We start from the raw sequence: 21,647 nt of genomic DNA, 5'->3' as shown, positions 1-21,647 counted from the left end.
ATTAGAAGAGAGCACGTATTGTCCCATGATGATAACTGGCTTCTTACTCTATTTATACATCCAAGAGCTATACTCTTGGAGCTACAGTATGTGCTTAAATAAGGACTGGCTTTACAAAAGCAGACTTTGAGGAATTGTGCTGTACCTGCTCCTTTGCAAGCCCTGTCCACCCTCAGGTTTTTAGCCACAGGACCTTTTCAACGTGAACTGGCTGACCGATCAGGTATTTCTCAATCATCACTGAGTCACGCCATGCCAGTAGTATGGAACGGTATTATCCACTTGTCATCCAGCTATACATAATTTCCTTACACTGTGGTTGAACAGCAAACATCAAAGTGCAATTTGGAGCAACGTCCGATTTTCCAAATGTAATCAGAGGGATTGACTGAACGCACATTGCTAAAAAGGTGCCTTAAAGAATTTAATTTGCTTACGTAAATAGAAAGCATTTCCACTTTATTAATGTAAAAATTATCTGTGATGCAAAAAGGCATCTTATTAATGTTGTGGTGAGAAATAGAAGTGTCTCACCGATAACTGCAGCAGCTCGCTGCTCAAACATAAAGAGCCCCAGAATTCTGCTACTTCCTTCAGTGGTGTTGACACAGATGATGGGCTGAGACTCGCCTTTTCAGGTCAACTTTGATATCTGACCAATTCTTTTCTTTATTTCAGGCACAGTGCAACTTTCTGAACTTGCCTCCACTAAGCTGTGCCACTCCATCAATTTCTTTTGTTGCTTATACCACTGCTTAAAGCCACTAAATAGTATGTATTTCCTTGCCTCCACTTCACTGAGCGGGACCTCCGTTTTTTATTTATAAAACAAAAAAAAAAAAAAAAAGTGCTTTTGCCATTATCTTAACAAAACACTGAATAGATGGGTCTATTCATATTGATTTGTATATTCAAACAGGCAAAATTCAGGGAGGGGATGGGGCTGTAGGCTCATGCATATGTATTAAAATTCACGATTGGGATACATAAAGGGAAAGTGCTTGGGTTACGCCCAGTTTTATGCAAATGTGTGTACACACATTCTAGTTTTGTCCATACACCATGTTTTAGTGTGAATTCTATGCAAGGCGTTCTAAATGAGGCCCCTGGATTTGGGCAGTTTACCCCATTCTCTCATGAAAATACTCTCAAGATCCATTAGATTGGATGGGAAAGGTCTGTAAACTGCCATCTTCAGGTCTTCCTACACATGTTCAATGGAGGTTTAAGTCTAGGATTCAGCTGGGCCACTGAAGAACAGTCAGAGAATAGTCCTGAAGCCACTCCAGTGTTATCCTGGCTGTTCAGACAAGATTAATTTCACTCATGTTCTAAGAGGTGAGCCATCGCCTATGTCAGAGGTCACATCCACCCCAGAGCAGGTTTGCTTCAAGGAAGCCTCTGTATTTGGCTGCATTCTCTCTTCCCAAAATAATGATGAGCCTCCACATCACTAAAAGCACCCCAAAGCATAATGACGCAACCACCATACTTTGCCTTGGGGATCAGATGGTATTAGGCATGTGATAAGCAATGCCTAAGCTTCGCCAGTCATAGTGCCTGGAGTTCTGCTCAATGAGTTCCATTTTTGCCTTATCAGAACAGATCATTTTTATCCCGAGCTCTCATGGATGCTTAAATGCAGTTTGATAAACTTCTTCCATTTCACAGTTATTGAGGACACTGACCTCCTGGGAACACTCAAGGCTTTAAAAATGGTTGTATACCCTTGCACTGGATCCATGTCTCACTGTGGTTAGATCGTGGAGGTATGTGGAGAGTTCCTTGAACATTATTGCTTAGTTTTTGTCCCGACACAGTGTAAGCTACAGGACCTTATATACACAGGCATGTGCCTACCTAGACTATGTCCTATCAATTCAGTTAGTCCAGGTGGACTCCAAATCAAGTTATAAACACATTAAGGATAACATTCAGGAAGCAAAAGACCATGATTTAGGAGTACCAGGTTTCAGTTTTTTGATTTTGAAAAAAATTTGCAAACCTTTCTGAAAAAAACAATTTCCCTTAGTAATTTAGGGTTATGGGATATATATAAATTGATAGGCAAAAATAGTAAATTTATACATTTAAAAGAATATCAAAAACACAATGAAGTATGCAGAAAATGAAGGGGTCTGAATGTTTTTTCAATCCATTGTATGTGAAAACCTGCTTCCAAAAAAAAAAAGAAAAAAAAAGAAAAAAAAAAAAAAAAGGTAAGAATAAACAAAAGCCAGCAACCATTGACAGTGTTGAATTTTCACACTTGTTACATCCAAATGTGATACTCATTCAAAAACTTACCTGAACATCAATAAATGAAAATGAAAGTCTTAAATCTATAGTAGAAACCCACAATACTAAAGAACACTGTTGCTCTAGCAACTGTAAATCTCAGCATTCTAAATGTCAACCAGATTTAAATTCCAGAAATAAAGAGAAAAAAAAAAAAAAAAAAAAAAGACAGCAAGCTGCTTATCACTTAATTCTTTCAAAAGGCAGAGGTAGAGGGTGGCAATTGACTGTTAACATTGACAAAAGCCTCATTACATTATAGTTGGACTCTATTTGCTAGTAGGATGTTGCTTGCAGTATGTGTTACACTGCGGGTGCAGTTTCAGGTGCTGCATACTGTGACTGCTGCCATCACCAGTTGAAACAGCGGCAAAAGTGTAATGAACACTGCAAGCAGTGTAATGTGGCAGTGAATGCCACACGTTTAAACATTACCATACCTTGCAGGACTATGTTGGTTCATGGAACATAAAACACAATGGCATTTTATGCTGATTTACGTGTGAAATCATTGCTTTGTGTGCTTTTCAGAACACAGAGTTTTTTGGAAAATGTATACAACCTTGAACTGAAATGGGGAAAAAAAATTAGCCCTCAAAGAGCTAAAATATTCGGTTTACAAAAGCACTACTTCAGTGTATTTTCGACTATAGTTTCCATTAATTTACATAGGATTAAGGTATCTATTATAAAAATAAAATCTTCGGACGATGCAAGACTTTTTTCCTGTGACGAGACATGATCTTTTGAAGAGAGACAAAGAAGAGAGACACTTTCACGTCCAGCCAGACAGTCATGTCACATCATACTCACAACCTTTGGAAGCAAGTCCCGCGAGACGGAGACTTTTGCAAGTCAAGCCCTACTTACAGCCATTTTCAAACAAGACCACGGTCATCTAACCTCTCAGTTGTTGGAATGCTTTTGGCAGACACTTCCTGTGCTCCCTTTGTGCCAAGAGATTTAACCACGCCCGGGTCCGGAAAAAGACAAAGTAGAACGTCGTAAAGGATTCAAAAACATTGGCGTGATACAAATGCAGAGCAGGTTAGAGATAATGGAAGTAGGAAAATTTGAAAGTCTCAAAAAAATAATGAGTAAAGATCGCATTAGCGCAAACAAACGGAAAATAACTCTGTGAAATAAAGGAACAGTGAAAAGAGATCAAATAGTGTTTGAGGATGTCTGGGGGAGAAGAGAGACAAGGCAGCAAGACAAAAGGACAGCTGCTGTACAGTCTTTTAAATGTTCAAAGAGCCGCACAAGATGCAGATCATGCGGCATGGCAGCAGCTGATCGTGCAAAGAGGAGAATTAAAAAAAAAAAAAAAACAAAACTATTTGTTTCCCATTGTATCACCATTTAAGAGGGGTTTCGGAGGAGCGACCGTGTCTCCTTGGGGTGCGTTCAGCCCCCCTTTTCACAACGGCACATAACCCCCTAGTACTTTTATATACTTCTATTATAATTGTTCTTGCATTTCCCCTCCATAAGAAGTTCCAATCACCAGGTACTTCACATGTATTACAGATCTTCAGATTATTCAACACTGTTGATACAATCCCACCAACCCAAAAAAGGCACCTAGTGCATAATACGTAATCATTTTTATGCTTAAAAGAATACTGTACCCAAAAGGTGATATTTTTTATGTTACTCTCCCAATGTAAATTTGTATTGATGTAAGATTAAAATTTGTTTTCAGCCAATACTCTTGGATTAATGAAGGAGGAGAGGTGCCTCTTAAATTTAAAAGCACAATATTATGTGAAATGAGCCTTTCCCGTTTACTATGAAAGCTCCCTTTCCAGGAAGGAACTTAATATTTTAGCAAAGACAAAGCACTTGTTTTGTGATAGCAACTGGATAATGAGCATGTGGATTATGCAGCAGGAGTAAAATCAGATATTCCTCTTCCCCCTATGGACTCCACTATATCATATAAGTTTGTCTCTGTTTGACAAACATTAAATTAAAATTTCTTCTGGGCCATCACTATAACCTACACGTGAGAAGTACCATCATAAACAATATTATAATTATATAAACATGAACAAGACTACCAACAAAAAACTCAAAAGGCATGCCCCAAACTGGCAGCTTAATAATATTTTTATATCTTCCATATCTCAAAAGTTACATTAATGATTGAACTCCCTCATTTTTACCTTGATTGTCTAGTTTTTCCACATGATTTTTGAGCATTCGCCATTGTTGTCGTATACTGTTTGTGAGCTTTTCTCGTGCCAATTCACAGGAGAGATCAAGACCATATTCTTTGCTGTTTTCACCAGGTTCCTCTTCATCATCAGATGCAACCTTACCAAAAAAATAAATAAATAACACACACACACACACACACACACACAATAAGCCAGTAAGAATGTAGAGTTCAAAACAGATGACTTCAAGAATACTTGCATTAAATAGCTACAAAATTGTAATGCTTAATATACAATACGCCCACTATACTAGATCTATTGCTTGAATCTATGCATAAATTAGATTTTTTTAAACATCTTTAATTTGAATTTAAAATAGCTCTACAGTAAATGTAGGGAATCCACATACAATTAATATTATAAACATTGTCTACAGTTACAAAGAAGTATCCCTCCTACCCTAGCAAATAAATCAAAATGAGTACAAGTATAGAAAGAGTAAAAAGAAAGAGAAAAGAAGTCTGATATTGTTATAATGGCCTTGCGGTTTACAGCAATTCAGTATTGCCTGCCAAATACTGAAGAATCAAGAGTTGTTTGATTTTTTTTGTTTTTTATCTAATCTAAGTGATGTAGCACATCTCTTTTTCACTGGGGTGAGGAAGGTGGGTAAGAAATATTGTAAATAGTACAGTAACCATTATAACATCCATTTCTGTAATGTAGAACTCAAAACTTAGCTAAGGAGCTCGTAAATTCTGTAAATTTAGCATCCTCTACATTTTGAATAATTCACTAGTGAAAAGTCAAGCAAAATGACACCTTTCATTGGCTAACTAAAAAGATTACAATATGCAAGCTTTTGAGGCAACTCAGGCCCCTTCTTCAGTCAAGATGTAATCAATAATAACTCCCTAGTAAATAATTCATTTTAAACAATCGTTCAATAAAATGAAAAATGTTAAAAACAAAAAAAAAAAAAACACAACACAATTCACAAAAACATTCCATCACACAACACCAGCAAACTAAAAACAGCAGCACTAAAGCACCACCAACATATAATATGAACTTAATGACTAATTATTTGTGAGTATTTAGCAAGTGTTGAGGAAAAAATAGGTCATCCTGTAATTTCCTAAAGAATATGTATGAAGAAACTACTAACTGGATCAATGCTCTCTTCCTTTTTCTCCTTGAATCCATGCTTTTGAGGATGCAAAATTGTCATCATCTCCTTCTTCATCTGTTGCAATACTTTTTTGAGTTCTGCATTTTCTATCATTAGGTCTTTTAGACGATGCTCGTAATCACCGAGAAGAACTTTGTACATCTCTTCTTCATTTCTACAAAAAACGTGAATAAAAGTCCAATATGCTAGTTCAGATCATACTATTAAATGTATCTAGGCCTTAAAATTCGTACACCGTGGACACGAGGCATGTCAAACTCACTACCATTGGTGGGCCGCTTCGACTGTCATACGTGTGTCAGCGGGCCGCACTGTAACAAATACTATATTATACTATTATACAAAGTTACTGTAGCTTTCTTTCCAATACTGAAAACTTTAAAAAATGTAACACTTAAGGTTTAAAGAAAAGCAATTTATTTCCATACACTCTCCATACAACAGTGTAGAATCAGAGTCTTAGCCTCTAAGCTAGGTCCTTATTATATTATATTCATTATATTATATTCATTGCTTATATAGGAGCCTTACAGTGTGAGATTTATTTCTTTTGTCCCGACACTTGGCATCTCTTGTTAGTAACCAGTTCGTCAATATCAGGCTTGAAATCCTGTCTTAGCTAGGTCCTTATTATATTATATTCATTATATTATATTCATTGCTTATATAGGAGCCTTACAGTGTGAGATTTATTTCTTTTGTCCCGACACTTGGCATCTCTTGTTAGTAACCAGTTCGTCAATATCAGGCTTGAAATCCTGTGCAGCTGCAACTTTTATGAGGGATGAAAGGTGCTCGACGGTAAGTCTTGAGCGATGTGGGGTTTTGGTAGCTTTCATTAACTAAAACAATTGCTCACAAAGGTAAGTGCTTCCAAACATTGACAGTACTCTCAATGCCAACTTACGGATCTGCACACACGAGGGTGCCAGGTAAGCATACAAGCCTGGCACACCAATTTCGTTGTATTTTGTCTTCAGAATAGAATCTGACTGCACTTCAATCAATTCCATTTGGATATTCCCAGGCGCATTCTCAACGTTGTAAAAGAACAGCGCAATGCCCTGTTTGTGTGAACTGAAATCACGAAAATGCTCACTGAATTCATTGCTCAGTAATTCAAGTTGGAAAACAAATCCTCCAAAAATCATATTTTACTTTACTAAGTTTACTTCAAAGTTTATATTGTAAAATAAGCCAATATGCAAAAAGCCACTTGACCTACAAAAATTTTACAAACTCAAAATCACAAAAATATGTTAACAACTCACCAACTTCTCTTTTACCAATATTGTAAAATAAGCCGATATGCAAAAAGCCACCTGACCTACAAAAATTTTACAAACTCAAAATCACAAAAATATGTTAATAAACATCACCAACTTCTCGCGTCCACTTCAGATCTTCAGCTGTAGTCTGCACTAACTGTTCGTTACAATACTAGCACAAAATTACATGAAACTAGAGCAAAAAAACGTGAAAATATGCAGGCTATTACTACTCGTGATGGTCAGTTCTGCCCAGTGGCCAGTCTCAGCAGCCCAGTCAGTAGTGTAGCCTTAGCAGGGGTGGCTCTAGGCTCGTGACAGCCCTAAGCAGAGAAAGAATCGGTGACCCCTTCGCCTGGCAATGTCAATACGGTATCTTATGCACAGCGGATGGCCAAATCCGTTGCGGACACTGCATAGCCGCCTCGTGCTCATGACACGCTTCTATATACTTGAAAACCAAGTGGCGGCCCATGTTATTCTCATTACGGCAGAACGTTATAATACTACATATAGCTTACTGCTCCGACTCTAGCGACATTTGTAAATACAGCGTACTAATTAACAAGAAACACAATGTTTTTCGGCCACATTGCCGTCAGCTGTGTCGTTATTTTCTCTTTCTGTTTTATATTCAATATATATTGGCTTGGCGGCCCCTGGGATTTGGCGGCACTGTGCAGGTACACAGTTTGCACATGCCTAAGACCGCCCCTGCTGCCTGCTGCTGCAGCCTAGCACTTCAGTTGTGACGCTGCGGCTCATTAACTTTGGTCAAGGCTTGTGGCTATACTAGCAGATGACGTTTCCGGTACCGTAATGCCATGGGAAAATGCGCTTTTGTCAGAAGGCAGAAGTAAGAAAAGTCAATAAGTAACACCGAAGAGGCAGAATGATTCAATCACAAACGATAGTAATCATTTTGTACAAGTTCAGTGCTAACTAGGATCTGTCATGCGGGCCGCACAGATTTCTGTTGCGGGCCGCGTGTTTGACATGCCTGGTGTACACGAAGCATATACCAACAAACTACATGTAGCAGAGTACTTTGATCTACAATGTGGTCACTTTTACTGCGAAAAATCTTTCCAATCATAATAATCATAGAACATTCCATACCTAGCCTCAGTTTTTCCAGTTTTCCAAACACTTCTTTTTCCATCTGGTCGTCCCACATAATTCAGAATTTCAATGGCTATAGAGAAATGTAAAAAAATATTATATTATATATTATATTATATATATACATACACACACACACACATACACATATATACTTAAACTTTGCCAAGATTAAAAATAATAATAATAAAAAAAAAAAACACTTCGGTTTGCCAAAACTTCACAGGCTACAATTAGCAAAAAAACATTAGGATCTGATATTTTGGCATTTAGTAAATCAATACTCGCCTACACACTCGCCATTCTGTCCTCAATGAAAGTGATATTTGAGTTTTACTTCTGACTAACTGGATAAATATTGTACATAACCAGACTAAACTTAACCTAAGCTGTTAGCTAGGGTTAAGAATCTAAGGACTAATGTACTTTTTCATATAAGCTCAAGAAATAACACATTCATTATAATAACCCCAAACCTATGAACCCTTCTCAACACTTACAGTTCAGAATGACAAAGAGCAGTCACAGTGAGGTAATTGTATTTACAAAGATATAAAAATAAACCCAAGCTGCATTTTTTTGAAACACTTCTGCTGAATAATTTGTTGGCCAAAAGTACTCAATGATAACGTGTTAGAAAGGAAGGGAATATGTAGCATATTCATAATGGCAGTTATAGCTAGCTTAACTACAATATTATACAATATATTTACTAACAATGGAGCTTTGAACACTTGAGGTTTTATCCACATATCCACTTGTATGTGTGGAATATAATACAATTTAATTATCTACAGGTCTTTGTGTAAAACGGCATAAGCTGTGGTTTTCATAATGAGATTTCAGTCTGAATTCATTTAAACCTTTCCATTACTAGAAAAGCACTAAAATTAATAATAATAATTATTTACATTTATAAAGTAGCAATTACAGAAAAAAATATAAACACAGTATACAAATTAGTGTCCAAGAAAATCAGGCCAGTTGCTGGAAGGGGTCATTTTCACAAAAAATGTTAGAATTAAAAAAATGAAAGCTCTCAGAATATTCAAAACATGTTAAATTTTCATTAGATGTGAAGTACTGCCTGTCACTTAGCAATTTTCCATCCATCCATCCATTTTCCAACCCGCTGAATCCGAACACAGGGTCACGGGGGTCTGCTGGAGCCAATCCCAGCCAACACAGGGCACAAGGCAGGAAACAATCCTGGGCAGGGTGCCAACCAACCGCAGGACACACACAAACACACCCACACACCAAGCACACACTAGGGCCAATTTAGAATCGCCAATCCACCTAACCTGCATGTCTTTGGACTGTGGGAGGAAACCGGAGCGCCCGGAGGAAACCCACGCAGACACGGGGAGAACATGCAAACTCCACGCAGGGAGGACCCGGGAAGCGAACCTCCCAACTGCGAGGCAGCAGCACTACCCACTGCGCCACCGTGCCGCCCTTTTTGTGTTACATAAACATCAAGCCTGATGTAGTATTTATAAAGAATAATACACAATCGTAAACTATTTCTTTAAAATCAGTACAAGATGAAAATCTTTGATAACACCACATACTTGAGAAAATAATTAAAAACAAAAATACACATGTAATAGTTAGTCTATTAAAAAAATCAGTTTATCAACCAAACATGTATAGTAAATGCATAAATAGTCAATAAGCTTGCTTCTGTCTTAACACCCAACAAATTACAAGAAAATGCCATGTACAGTATATACTCAAGTGAACAGCAGGTTTCAGTATAATTTGCAGTTGTACAAGTGCCACAGAAAAACTAAGTCTAAATGAATATTTCTCTATAGTAAAACTACAAAGTCATTAATAACATTAAGACCTCCTTCCTTTAAGCTCTCAGTAGATTGTTGTACAGTACAGATTGTCAAAGTTTCTTAGTCAGAATTCTGACATTGAACAAAGTCCTTACTACCAAATAAGATATTAAAATTACTAAACATTTCATTTTATTGATTTTAACATATTGTCATTTTACAACTGTCAATAATATACAGATTGATAAAGCTGCTTAGAAAACAAACCACTAGGAGAACTGAACTATCTGTAAAGTAAAATGTGGCTTGCCATTGAAGGCAAAGAAAAACCACAGGAGATGCTTAATACTTCTAAAGGACAGGCAATAATGAAGATGAAGAAAAGAATAGTTAATGATAAATTTCTGTAGTATAAAAAGAACTTTACAAACAATACATACCCATCTTTTTATCCTTTTTGTCAATAAGGATTTGATTCAAACGTTCTTTTAGTTTACCGAATTCTCGCTCTTTCCTTTTCATATCATGATTGTACTGAGAGGCGCGGCTTGCAATTACATTCTGAAGCTTTTGAACCTATGGGGGAAGGGGGACGTTTAGTAAAACAATGCAACACAGCAAGCCAGTGCTGTCAGCGAATGTCCAGGTACCCAAAAGCAATTTTGCAGAAACACATCTACAGTAATTTATTGGCACTGAACATATAATGGATTAACAAGTTACATGTTAACATTTAAACTTTATAATTTGTGCATCAAGAGAATATTTGTTACCCAAAACAAACAGTTCTTACCAAGATAACAGAAAAATACATTTTATAACTAAATGCTCAACACTGAGACACTCCAGATGATGCAGTCATGGACTGCTTTGTATAAAGGATCATATATGAAACACCATATGGAACAGCAGTTTTATAAAAGGAGATTACTAGGGAACAATATCTACAGTAAATTAAAATTGAATACCTAATAAATATAATAAAAATCCAGGTCCATACAATGTTTTTTTTTTTTGCATGTACAATTACCTCCTCTTTTTCATTCTTCAAGGAATTCTGCAAACTTTTATTCTTAAGATGCACTTGCCGCTCTCTTTCTTGAAAGGACTTATTTTCCCTTCTACATAACTCCAGTTGTTCCTGTTAAAAATTAATCTTATGGTTACGCTTTTATAAACAACAGCTCAAAATACAATATGTTGTTATGCCACTAATTTCTTATGCCTTCTCAGGAGGCAAAATAAATTTCAGTGTAGACTAAACTTCACATAAACTACTGTGATATAGAAACACAGGGCTTGTTTATATCCAGTTTCAAGATGAAAGATAGGAGAAAGATAGATGGATATTTTTCAAATGCAAACAGCAAGCAAACTTAAGGCTGGTGTTTTAATTTTGATAATTATGAGAAAGACACATGCAGTCTTCCCTTCTTATCTATTTTATATTAATTTTAGTTTGAATCAGACTTTAACATATTTTGCTAGTTCAGTCTTTCAGTCTCCAGTTATCTGGTTTCTCTTCCATCTACCAAGCTTCTTCACTAGGCAAGAAATTTGTAAATTACAAATGTATACCTTTGTGCAGTTTGTACTCTATTTTAAATAAATTAAATAACTGTAGATATTCATGGATAAGCTGTGCCTCGAATTTTTAACCAAAATACCATGAAAAAAGCTCCACCTGCAGATCAGACAAATGTGAAAATTTAAAATTAAAAACTGTTCGGTAAAACATAACACTACTTTTTATTTAACTAAGATCTCCTGCATTACTATTGATACTTTAAATTTTGCGTTTTTTTTGTTTTTTTTTAATACTGCATTTGCATAAGCTTTGCCATTTTAGGCCACTTCCTACTGCTGGCTGTGTAATATCATGCACATTTGTGTGCTCTGACCATGTGGTGACAGCTAGTGAAGAAGAATTTAAGCATGCAATCAAGTGAATTGAATAAAAGTAGGTATATTTAATCCTACATGTGCTGATGGGTAAATTTAATCTATCCAATTTAGGGTCTCAGGGAGTCTTGTTTATTGCAGCGGCATAGTACAAGGCAAGAAGCGAATGTTATACACAGGCTCTCTTACAAAAAAAAAAAATATCACACAGCCAATCAATTAAGAGTATGCCCTGTGGAATCCAGTAACAAATCTATAAATAAAATCAGTTTAAGTTTTATTCAGCTATTTGCTACAGATATTTTGAAACTGAGACCCAGTGGCGCATAATACAAATCTGCAGGGGCTTACACTTCGGAATGATTAAAAGGGGATGAAGGACTAACTTTTTTTTTTTTTTAAAAACACAAGAAAATTGTATTAAATTTGGCCACTTCACTGATCAGATTCAGGAAGGTTCCTATATGGACATAGGATTCAAAAAAAAAAAAAAAAAAAAAAGATGGTCAGTGAAATGTGCAGGTTTTCTTTTTTATAGATATACACACACACACACACACACAAAAGAAAAAAAAGTACTGTTTACATTTTATGATAACTTTTACTTTTTGTAAGTTATGAGTGATGCAAGTTAATGATGAAAGTAATGTACCTACATCACTGTTGCCTGTCATTCTTTGAGTGTGAATGTTACATAAATAAAGCAAGTGTCAATTTCAACAGTTTCACCTTTACGTAAAGTATTTTTGCAGCCGATATACATTCCATTTTAGCTTCACAGTGATCTAGTAAGCATCACTTATGAATTGTGTCACTAGCATTTTTGCAATGTTTAACAACTTTTCTGATTTTTGTGTGGGGAAGTTATGCAGAGCTACAAGTACCTGGGGATTAAACAACAAACAACAAACTGGACTGGTCTGAAAACATATTACCTGCTGAACAGGAAGGGCCAGAGTAAACTGTACTTGCTAAGGAAACTCTGGTCTTTTCATGTGTGAAGCAAGCTGCTGTAAATGTTCTACAAGTGCATAGTAGCCAGTGCGGTGTTCTACGTTGCTGACCTCTGGGGAAGCAACCTAAGCACAGAAGGAGCACAATGCCTGAACAAACTCAACAGGAAAGCCTGCTTCATCACAGGGCAAACCCTGGACAGACAGAAATCTGTTGTGGAAAAGAGGTTGGTGGGGCTAAGAAGAGTCTCTGGGGGTCTTTTCTGCCAACTGCTATCGGGCAATAAAATGCTTCCCCAAGGTTTACCGATCAAGTTTATTTATATTTAATTATCACTTGATTGGCTGCATTATCTGTTCAAGGTGTTCGTATGCCCGTTTTTATGTTTCTGCTGCTGTATGCATTTGCATTTCTCCATGGGATTAATAAAGTTTATCTAATACTAAAACAAAATATATTTAACTCAATGCCACAGAAAAAAAGTCATGCAATGCATAGAAATATTTATTTTGCATAATGTAAGAAATGTAAAAACAAATATCAATATACATTTAACCATTAATCTTCAACGGTGCAGTGAAGTGGAAACAAATAAGAGCCGATACTCTCAGTTTCTACCTGTCCACTTCAAGCCCCACCAGTTCAGAAAGTGCATATTGAGAAATACTGCGAGTTTCTTCAATGCTGTATTCATTTGCAGTGTCTAAATCTTATACCAAAAAACTCAAAATATGTATTATATACAGCTTGTGCTGTGATTAGACATTCTTTATGAACTGTCCAGTCTTTCACTAGGTATTTAATACATTTAGGAGACTATTGGATTAATTCAGTTATCAGGAAAAGCTGGTATATAATGAATGATATCTCTTCTGTATTTATGCAATTGGGAAATGAGTTACAGTCAGAAAACTGTGCTTCAGACATGATTTTACTACAGTGAACCTCTCAAACTCAATAGTTTCCATATGGGGTGGGTGGGGGTTTTGGGGAGACGGATTGAGCTCCCAAAACCAACTTTTTGGTTCTAAAATTCTAGGCTTATCCATGAGTATATACAGTACTTAAAATAAGCAGTTTTTCTACAACCAAAAAAAAAAAAAACTAGTATTAACCTGTACACATTCCATCCTATGTACATATATATTGCCTTTCCAACATATTCAGACCACTTAATTTTATCATTTTTCTGAGCAACAAATCCTACATTTTTGCTTTTTACAAATTTTATTTGTAAACACTGAACCTAGATTTTTTATGTAGGTTTGCAAATAATGCAGAAAACATACAGATATAAAAAATCTGTCTGATTTCAATTACAATTATTTTTTTGTTATTTCGTACACTTTATTAATCCCAGAGTAGAAAGTATTAGTATATACAGTTTCAAATTTATTTTTAGAGAGGTGACTTTCTAACTAAAAAGTTAGAAAATGTATGCATACTAAAATTCAGGTGCATTTGAAGACAGTGAATTGATTTCACAATTTAAAAAAAAAAGTCATAAAACAAATCTCCAAGTTACTTTAAATTGGTTCTTTATATTGAGGAAGACATACACAATTGGAATGTTGCAAATGTATGAAAATTAGTTATGCTTGGAGCACAAAGCAAGTGATAATAAGACTATTTTCCAGGTTAACCATGCTGATGCATTTCTGTCATCTTCTGCTTCATTCCTTTGTATTTTTACTTGCAGACAAGTCAGTAGAAAAGTTGGAAGTTAGGTAATGCAGCACCTTCCATTTAACATGCTGCATTTTTGCAAATGTTAAATCTTTCCCCTATACTCCAACATCACTAGCAATACAAATTGTAAGATGAGATGATCTTATTTCTATTTGGGGGAAGACAGTAAGTCTTGTACAGGATATAGGCTATGGTATATTTTCTAGCTTCATCAAAAATATCTAGTATTACAACAAAGCCAATTTAACTTGCAGATTTTATGAAATTTTGCTTTATAGTCCCCTGGACAATCTAAATTTTGATGAGCCTCAGGGGTTTGCGTAGATTCTTTATAAGCAGTGTAGCGAGATACAGCAGTTATAATTCAATACATGATGTGAACGGCATTAAATTCAATGTCATTAAACTCTGATGGGTATAGAGACTCGTACATCTTAATACACTTTATGTTCACTAACTTTAGCTCCAACTAAAATTTATGATCTCTGAATAATTCCTCTTTGTGTATCTATTGAGCTAGAATTGTCTTAGACTTTTCTCATAATAATTTAGAGTGGCTTGACTTATTAACTGATCTACTTCTCTTTCAGTAAAGAGATTAAAATCTATTTGAAGCAACAATCCTTGTATAGCATACCATTAGTTGAGTTAGATTATATTTTATTAACTACACAGATTTCTGCAATTAGTTCCGATATTCTTCTACCTTGAAATGCATTTTAATAAGATGATTTTGTGTATGTCCCCCAAGATAGTCTTTTGTTCATTTCCCCAAAGTGCTTCTGCAGAGATTTCAGGAGTTGCAATTGTCTCTATTAAAATACCAATTTGTGAAATGTAATAATGTCTTCATCTGTTAAAATTAATAGTTTAATTGTAAACAACGACTTTGAAGTTCCAAAATAAGCCAAGTTAGATTTCAGAAAAGGTTTGATTGTTATCAATAGAAAAGTCAACAGCTATGATGAACTGTTTTGGGTGGGTGGAAGAAAAAACTGTCATGAATGTGGGTTCAAAAAGTTAAAGGCCCTTAATAAAATGCAACATAATTGAAGCTGGTTTAGATGTTCATTTCCATTATTTACGGTCCTTTGAAGCACATAAAGCTTATTCATAGGATCTGCTTAAAAGAAAAAGCAAATAATTGAATTCTTACATATAGCTGCCTAGTTGGCAAGGTAGGTTCCAGCATAAGTCAAATGAGCAGCAAAGGAATATCCACAGTACAATTTAAAAAATAAATAAATAAATAAATAAAAATAAATAAATAAATACACACACACACACACACCCACCCCATACCCCCTCCCCCACCCCCACACACACCATAGTATCCAGTAACACTATTGATTTACTTATCAGGAAGTAGAAGCTATGTGAAATCACAGACACAACCTAGAAAAGGCTATTCCTTAAAACTTCCCGCATAAACAAGAAGGGGACTTATGAGAGAATTTACAGAAAGGCCTACAATCAAATTGAAGGAGCTACAGAGTTCAGTAGCCGAAACTGAAAACAGAATGCACCAGTCAACCATATCAAGAGATGTTAGCACAAAAGAAACCCATTACTTAAACACAAAAACACCTACAAACAAAAACCCTATAAGAAATCACATGTTCTGATCTTAAACCTCACATGACATTGCAACTGGGTTACTCATATTTTTATTCAAAGTGGTGTGTGGCAAATGTAACACTGCCCACACCTCAAAAACACCCATAGTGACATATGATAGCGGCAACACCATTCTGTAGAGGTACTTTTCATGGACAGCAACTGGCTCTCTCATTAAAAATAGGAGAATGGGATGATGAAGAGTATACGCAAATACTGCAAGATAACCAATTCAGTCTAAGAAGCTTATGTTTGGGCAAAAGTTAGTGTTTCAGCAGGTCAGTGATCCCAAAGCCAGAGCAGGAGCCTCAAGGACAAAACTATGAATGTCCTACATTAATCTAGTGAAAGCCCTGATCTCAATTCTACTCAAAATCTGAAGCATTAATGGAAAACTGTGGTGCACTAGCATCATCTGATTTACCTTTAAAACCTGCCTGCACTAATTATATTTGCAAGTACATGTTTTTTATTATATCAGCAGTGGTGGTATATTAACATCATGCCATTTAGTAGACACACTCTAAACAGGCGGGGGGTATGATTCAAACATTCAAAGGATTTTTCAGAAGCCTCATATCCATGTTGTAATTTTCAGTACAAAACTTAAAAACATAAGGCAAAAATTAACATTTTCATAATCAAAACTGACTACAAAGATAGGGTTATTGGGTTCAGCCCAGTACTTAGATTTTACCATTTTGATAGTAAATCAAATATTACATTACTTCCAATATAAAATGAAAAAAAAATTACAGATCTGTCTTGCTTTTAGTGTTTGGAAATACCCTTGCCTAAGAAACTGTCTATTTGGACCATACTTCAACCATACATAAACTATGGTCTTTCATATATTTATTACACAGCAGCACTGTGGCACAGTGGTTAGTGTAGTAAGGCAGCCTTACAGCTTCACCTTGTAAGTTTAGGATTTCCTTCCATAACAACATTCATGCTAGTTTATTCAGGGATACTAAGCTCTCCCATATATAAGTTGATGTGTGCACGTAAGATTGCCTTGTGTTGGACAGGAGGCCAGTGCAGGGCTAGATTTCTCTGCGGAAACAAATATAGGCACTGGACCCCAACAACACTAAATGAAACTGAGCAGGTTTCCTGATGAATGGATGGGTATTAACTTCAGCATTTCTGCAAAGATTTTTCTAGTTTTAAACAAAAACATTTGTGCATTTAGTGTATGAATACAAAATTGTATTTGCTCATTTTCAAAATGTAAGCAAGTTAATGCTATGCTATACACATACACACAATACCACTAAATAAATCAAAAAGATCTCACACACCAACATTATATATCCAGAAATAAATATTGAAAATATGGGTAAAAAAAAAAAACTCACTCTTTTAAGAAAATTGCAACATCTTAAAAAAAAGAAAAAAAATGTGATGCAATTTGAATACATATGAACAGACCTTAAGTTTTGAATGGCTGTTCTGGAGATGGTCCATGTCACTGCTTGACTTAAGCTGTTCAGTTTCCATGTCCTCCATGGTTCTTAGACCTTTTTTATGAAGTTGAAGTAATTCATATATGACATTTAACACAGACACCAAATTAAGATCATTGTTACCCCTGGTATCACTGGAAATTGGTGGAAAGCCCAGGGAAGATATTTCCTGTAAAAGATGATTTAGTAAACAATTATAAATCTAATAGAAAAATGTAAATTGTTAGACAATCTACTAGTTTCCTTTACAGACTGCTGCTTATTCCAACACGAAAACTGAAGTTGTTGGGGTCATATTTCAAGAAAAAGATATTCAAAATGATGGTGATCAATCCTAACTACATAACACATAATATGCTGAATTAAACTAAAAATAAGACTGCCTGTTTCAAGATTAATTAATACTTTTATACATTCTCAATATCTTAAAAGCATGGGTTAGGGGAATCCCTGCCCTGGCATACATTTACCCAAGTCAAATAAAGTGAACAATATAAAATTTGACAATGGTTATGTGTAATACCTTATGCTTAAACATGCATGTGTAATGCCTTATAATCAAAAATTTCCAGTACAACTTTTAGCTCACCACATCTAAAAAAAAAACAACAAAAAAAATCCCATAAATAGAATACGTGGGTAATATTCTTAAAATGAGTGATCCATTTAATAAACAAAATAAATTCAAAAAATTTAAATAGCGTGGCAGAGTGGTACAATAATTAGCATTGTTGCCTCACAGATTCAAAATGAAGGGTTTAAAATCCCATACCAGGTTGACTACATGAAATTTGCCTATTACTTCTGCCTGGAGTTTTCTTGGAGTACTCTTGGTTTTCTTCCTTATCCTACATTAGTATAAAGTGTCATTCTAAATTGGGCCCTGCAATGGCATTGGTTTCTACGAGGCTGGATAGACCATGAGCTAGACTAAACAGGCCTGAAAAAATTAATAGATCATTTGAAGTTAATTTTAGAAAAACATTTCTCAAAACTCAATCTTTAAGCAATTTCAATTATTTACAAAAAACATTTACCCTACACTATACCATTGCATTACCAGCATAGCATTCTTGTGCTCTTTTCTACTCTAATTTCCCCTTCAGCACTCCCACCAAAATCACAACAAGTTTACATTTAAGCACAATCTTTCTTATTAGTAAGACACCTTACAGATTAGAACTTTTTGCATATGGCAGCCCTGTTTGTTAAAGAACCACACATTCTCCAGACAAGTGTAAAATCATAGAAGAGTAATTGTATCATTTGGGGCTAAACAAGAGGCTGAAAAAGTGAACCTAAATGAACTCTGGTCTCGGGGCAAGCTGAAAGCGGTTAGGAAATGACATAACTTAGTCCATTATCCATGTATGCATGATCAATTAAATCAGTAAATACATTTAAGATGGAACAGAAGGGTTTAAAAAAAAAAAAAAAAAAATCCTGACCGATTAAGACTTTACACAATAACATTATTTAGTAATTAAAACTTCGGCATGATGTGAATATACTGTATTACTGCAAGTCTAGAAAGATTTAAAAAAAAAAAAAAATTGTACACACACACAATCTGAAGAAGAAGCCACCCTCTCATTTAATGAGGGACATGTAAAAATGGTAAAACATAACCTACCTGATTAATGTAGGTAATACATTGTCCAATATTTTCATCCGTACAAAAAGCACTAACAAGGTTATAAGAGTTTTGAGATAAAGGTGGCAATGTTTGCACTAATGATGAAATCACAGATGTAGGGCCATAATTAGAAAGGTCAAGAACTACAAAACAAATGAATTAGAAAACAGCAAATTATTATACAACAGAGCCAAGTTTATTTAGATATAATTTTGGTGTCCACTGCATAATATAATGTACATCAATAAATTTAACAAATTCTCAAAAGAGCACAGATTGGAAACAGCATTAAATTTAATATAGCAAAAAACGTCAACATCTGTGACAATTTACCACCATCTACTGGCTATGTCAAATAAGATCAAATGTTTTAACATAAATATCAAAAGCAATGCTTCCCATTCAATAGATGCAACAGAGCACAATTTCCTTGGATTAGGCAGGTCAGTGACCAGAACCACACTGACAATGTCAATTTGGATAAGATAAAGTCAGGAACATGATGAATGTTACCAAACCTAAATGCTGATTTTAACTAACGGAGACTGGTCAACACTTGTAATTTCCAGTTAGTAGTTTCTGATAACCAACTATAGTATATGGAGCAGTAAATTACAGCAATGAAAATGCAGTAAAAGCTTACTAATTTAGAATATGCATATATTTAAAATGATTTAGTGTCAAACTACAACCATTTTACAATTTAATAAAGTTAAAGGAGAGTTCAGATAATGCCTTGCACCTTGCTTTACAGAATTAAACTGCTAACAATTACAGTTTAAATAAGTACTCAAACAATTCATGAAAAACAAAAATAGGAGGAAGGTTCTACTAATCAGTATGCTGACAAGTATTACCTGGTAAAGGCTCTGGCATTGTTACAGTCTTCCAATCTCCCATAGCAACGAAAAGTAAAAATACATGAGCAACTGGTTCAGGCCTGGCATTCACATGCCATGTGATGAAAAGAAATTTCCTAGTGATTTATTCCTAAAATAGAAACATCTTGTTAAGAAAACACCAAAAAAACAAGTCTGTAAATCAGATTCAAAAAGATAATACTATAGTACTCTTAGGCATACACACTAGAATTTTGCATCACAAAAAAACTGATGACTAGGCAGACGTTAAAAAAATAAAGGTATTTTAAAATCATTTTTTCAAATGAGTATTGATATTTAAAATATTGTTCAACTTCTAATTACAAGATAATTGTGAATGTTTTAAATACAGTAATCCCTCCTCCATCGCGGGGGTTGCGTTCCAGAGCCACCCGCGAAATAGGAAAATCTGCGAAGTAGAAACCATATGTTTATATGGTTATTTTTAGAATGTCATGCTTGGGTCACAGATTTGCGCAGAAACACAGGAGGTTGTAGAGAGACAGGAACATTATTCAAACACTGCAAACAAACATTTGTCTCTTTTTCAAAAGTTTAAACTGTGCTCCATGACAAGACAGAGATGACAGTTCTGTCTCACAATTAAAAGAATGCAAATATATCTTCCTTTTCAAAGGAGTGCAAAGCAAGCAGTCAAAAAAAAAAAAATCAATAGGGCTTTTTGGCTTTTAAGTATGCGAAGCACCGCCGGTACAAAGCTGTTGAAGGCGGCAGCTCACACCCCCTCTGTCAGGAGCAGGAAGAGAGAGAGAGAGAGCCACAGAAAAACAAAGTCAAAAATCAATACGTGCCCTTTGAGCTTTTAAGTATGCGAAGCACCGTGCAGCATGTCCTTCAGGAAGCAGCTGCACACAGCCCCCCTGCTCACACCCCCCTACGTCAGCGCAAGAGAGAGAGAGAAAGTAAGTTGGGTAGCTTCTCAGCCATCTGCCAATAGCGTCCCTTGTATGAAATCAACTGGGCAAACCAACTGAGGAAGCATGTACCAGAAATTAAAAGACCCATTGTCCGCAGAAACCCGCGAAGCAGCAAAAAATCCGCGATATATATTTAAATATGCTTACATATAAAATCCGCGATGGAGTGAAGCCGCGAAAGGCGAAGCGCGATATAGCGAGGGATCACTGTAATGTCAAATACATCAAGTTTCACATAATGTCTGTTATTCCACCTCCTCATACATACATACAAAGAAACAAAAACAAAACCTACTGAATCCATTACATGTTAGGATATTTATTATTATATTAGGATAGTCTTTTTAAAGTCATGTTACCCACATAAGAATCCCTGGATGAAAACTTAGAAAAAAAGTCCAAATTTTCAGGGAAGCACTGCCCATTTCCTAGCAAAGTACGCACTTCTCCGCTATCTGGAAAAATGAGAAAGGACATTAAATAGGGTTCTGCATCTTCCTGGACTTCAGTAACAAAATTGCTCTTAAATCAGGGGCAGCATATGGTCTACCAATAGCAACTGAGAACCTGGGGCCTCATGTATAACGCCGTGCATAGAACTCGCACTATAACATGGCGTAAGCAAAAAAGCGGGAATGTGCGTACGCACAGAAAAATCCAGATGTAGGAATTTATGCGTATGCAAACTTCCACATTCTTCCTCTACATAAATCCCGATCAGCGTGAAAAGTA

The 21,647-nt window shown here is 35.6% G+C and overlaps 1 protein-coding gene across 3 annotated transcripts in view; it reads right to left on the bottom strand.

Annotated features, from left to right (window-relative positions):
- ssx2ipa (synovial sarcoma, X breakpoint 2 interacting protein a) overlaps positions 1 to 21,647 on the bottom strand; it is a 59,840-nt gene that overhangs the window by 17,764 nt on the left and 20,429 nt on the right. For all 3 annotated transcript variants that reach the window (XM_028811536.2, XM_028811537.2, XM_028811538.2), the window contains 8 exons: positions 19,954 to 20,086; positions 19,094 to 19,239; positions 17,426 to 17,629; positions 10,860 to 10,970; positions 10,270 to 10,405; positions 8,040 to 8,115; positions 5,629 to 5,806; positions 4,467 to 4,617 (listed from right to left, as the gene is read on the bottom strand). In XM_028811536.2, coding sequence (XP_028667369.1) covers positions 4,467 to 4,617; positions 5,629 to 5,806; positions 8,040 to 8,115; positions 10,270 to 10,405; positions 10,860 to 10,970; positions 17,426 to 17,629; positions 19,094 to 19,239; positions 19,954 to 19,996 — 1,045 coding nt within the window. In that variant the 5' untranslated portion in view covers positions 19,997 to 20,086. The remainder of the gene's footprint in view (positions 1 to 4,466; positions 4,618 to 5,628; positions 5,807 to 8,039; positions 8,116 to 10,269; positions 10,406 to 10,859; positions 10,971 to 17,425; positions 17,630 to 19,093; positions 19,240 to 19,953; positions 20,087 to 21,647) is intronic.

This window comes from Erpetoichthys calabaricus, chromosome 10 (assembly GCF_900747795.2).
Source record: "Erpetoichthys calabaricus chromosome 10, fErpCal1.3, whole genome shotgun sequence".
Lineage (NCBI taxonomy): Eukaryota > Metazoa > Chordata > Cladistia > Polypteriformes > Polypteridae > Erpetoichthys > Erpetoichthys calabaricus.
Note: the sequence above shows the minus strand (reverse complement) of the source record. Positions and strands in the feature narration are given on the sequence as shown.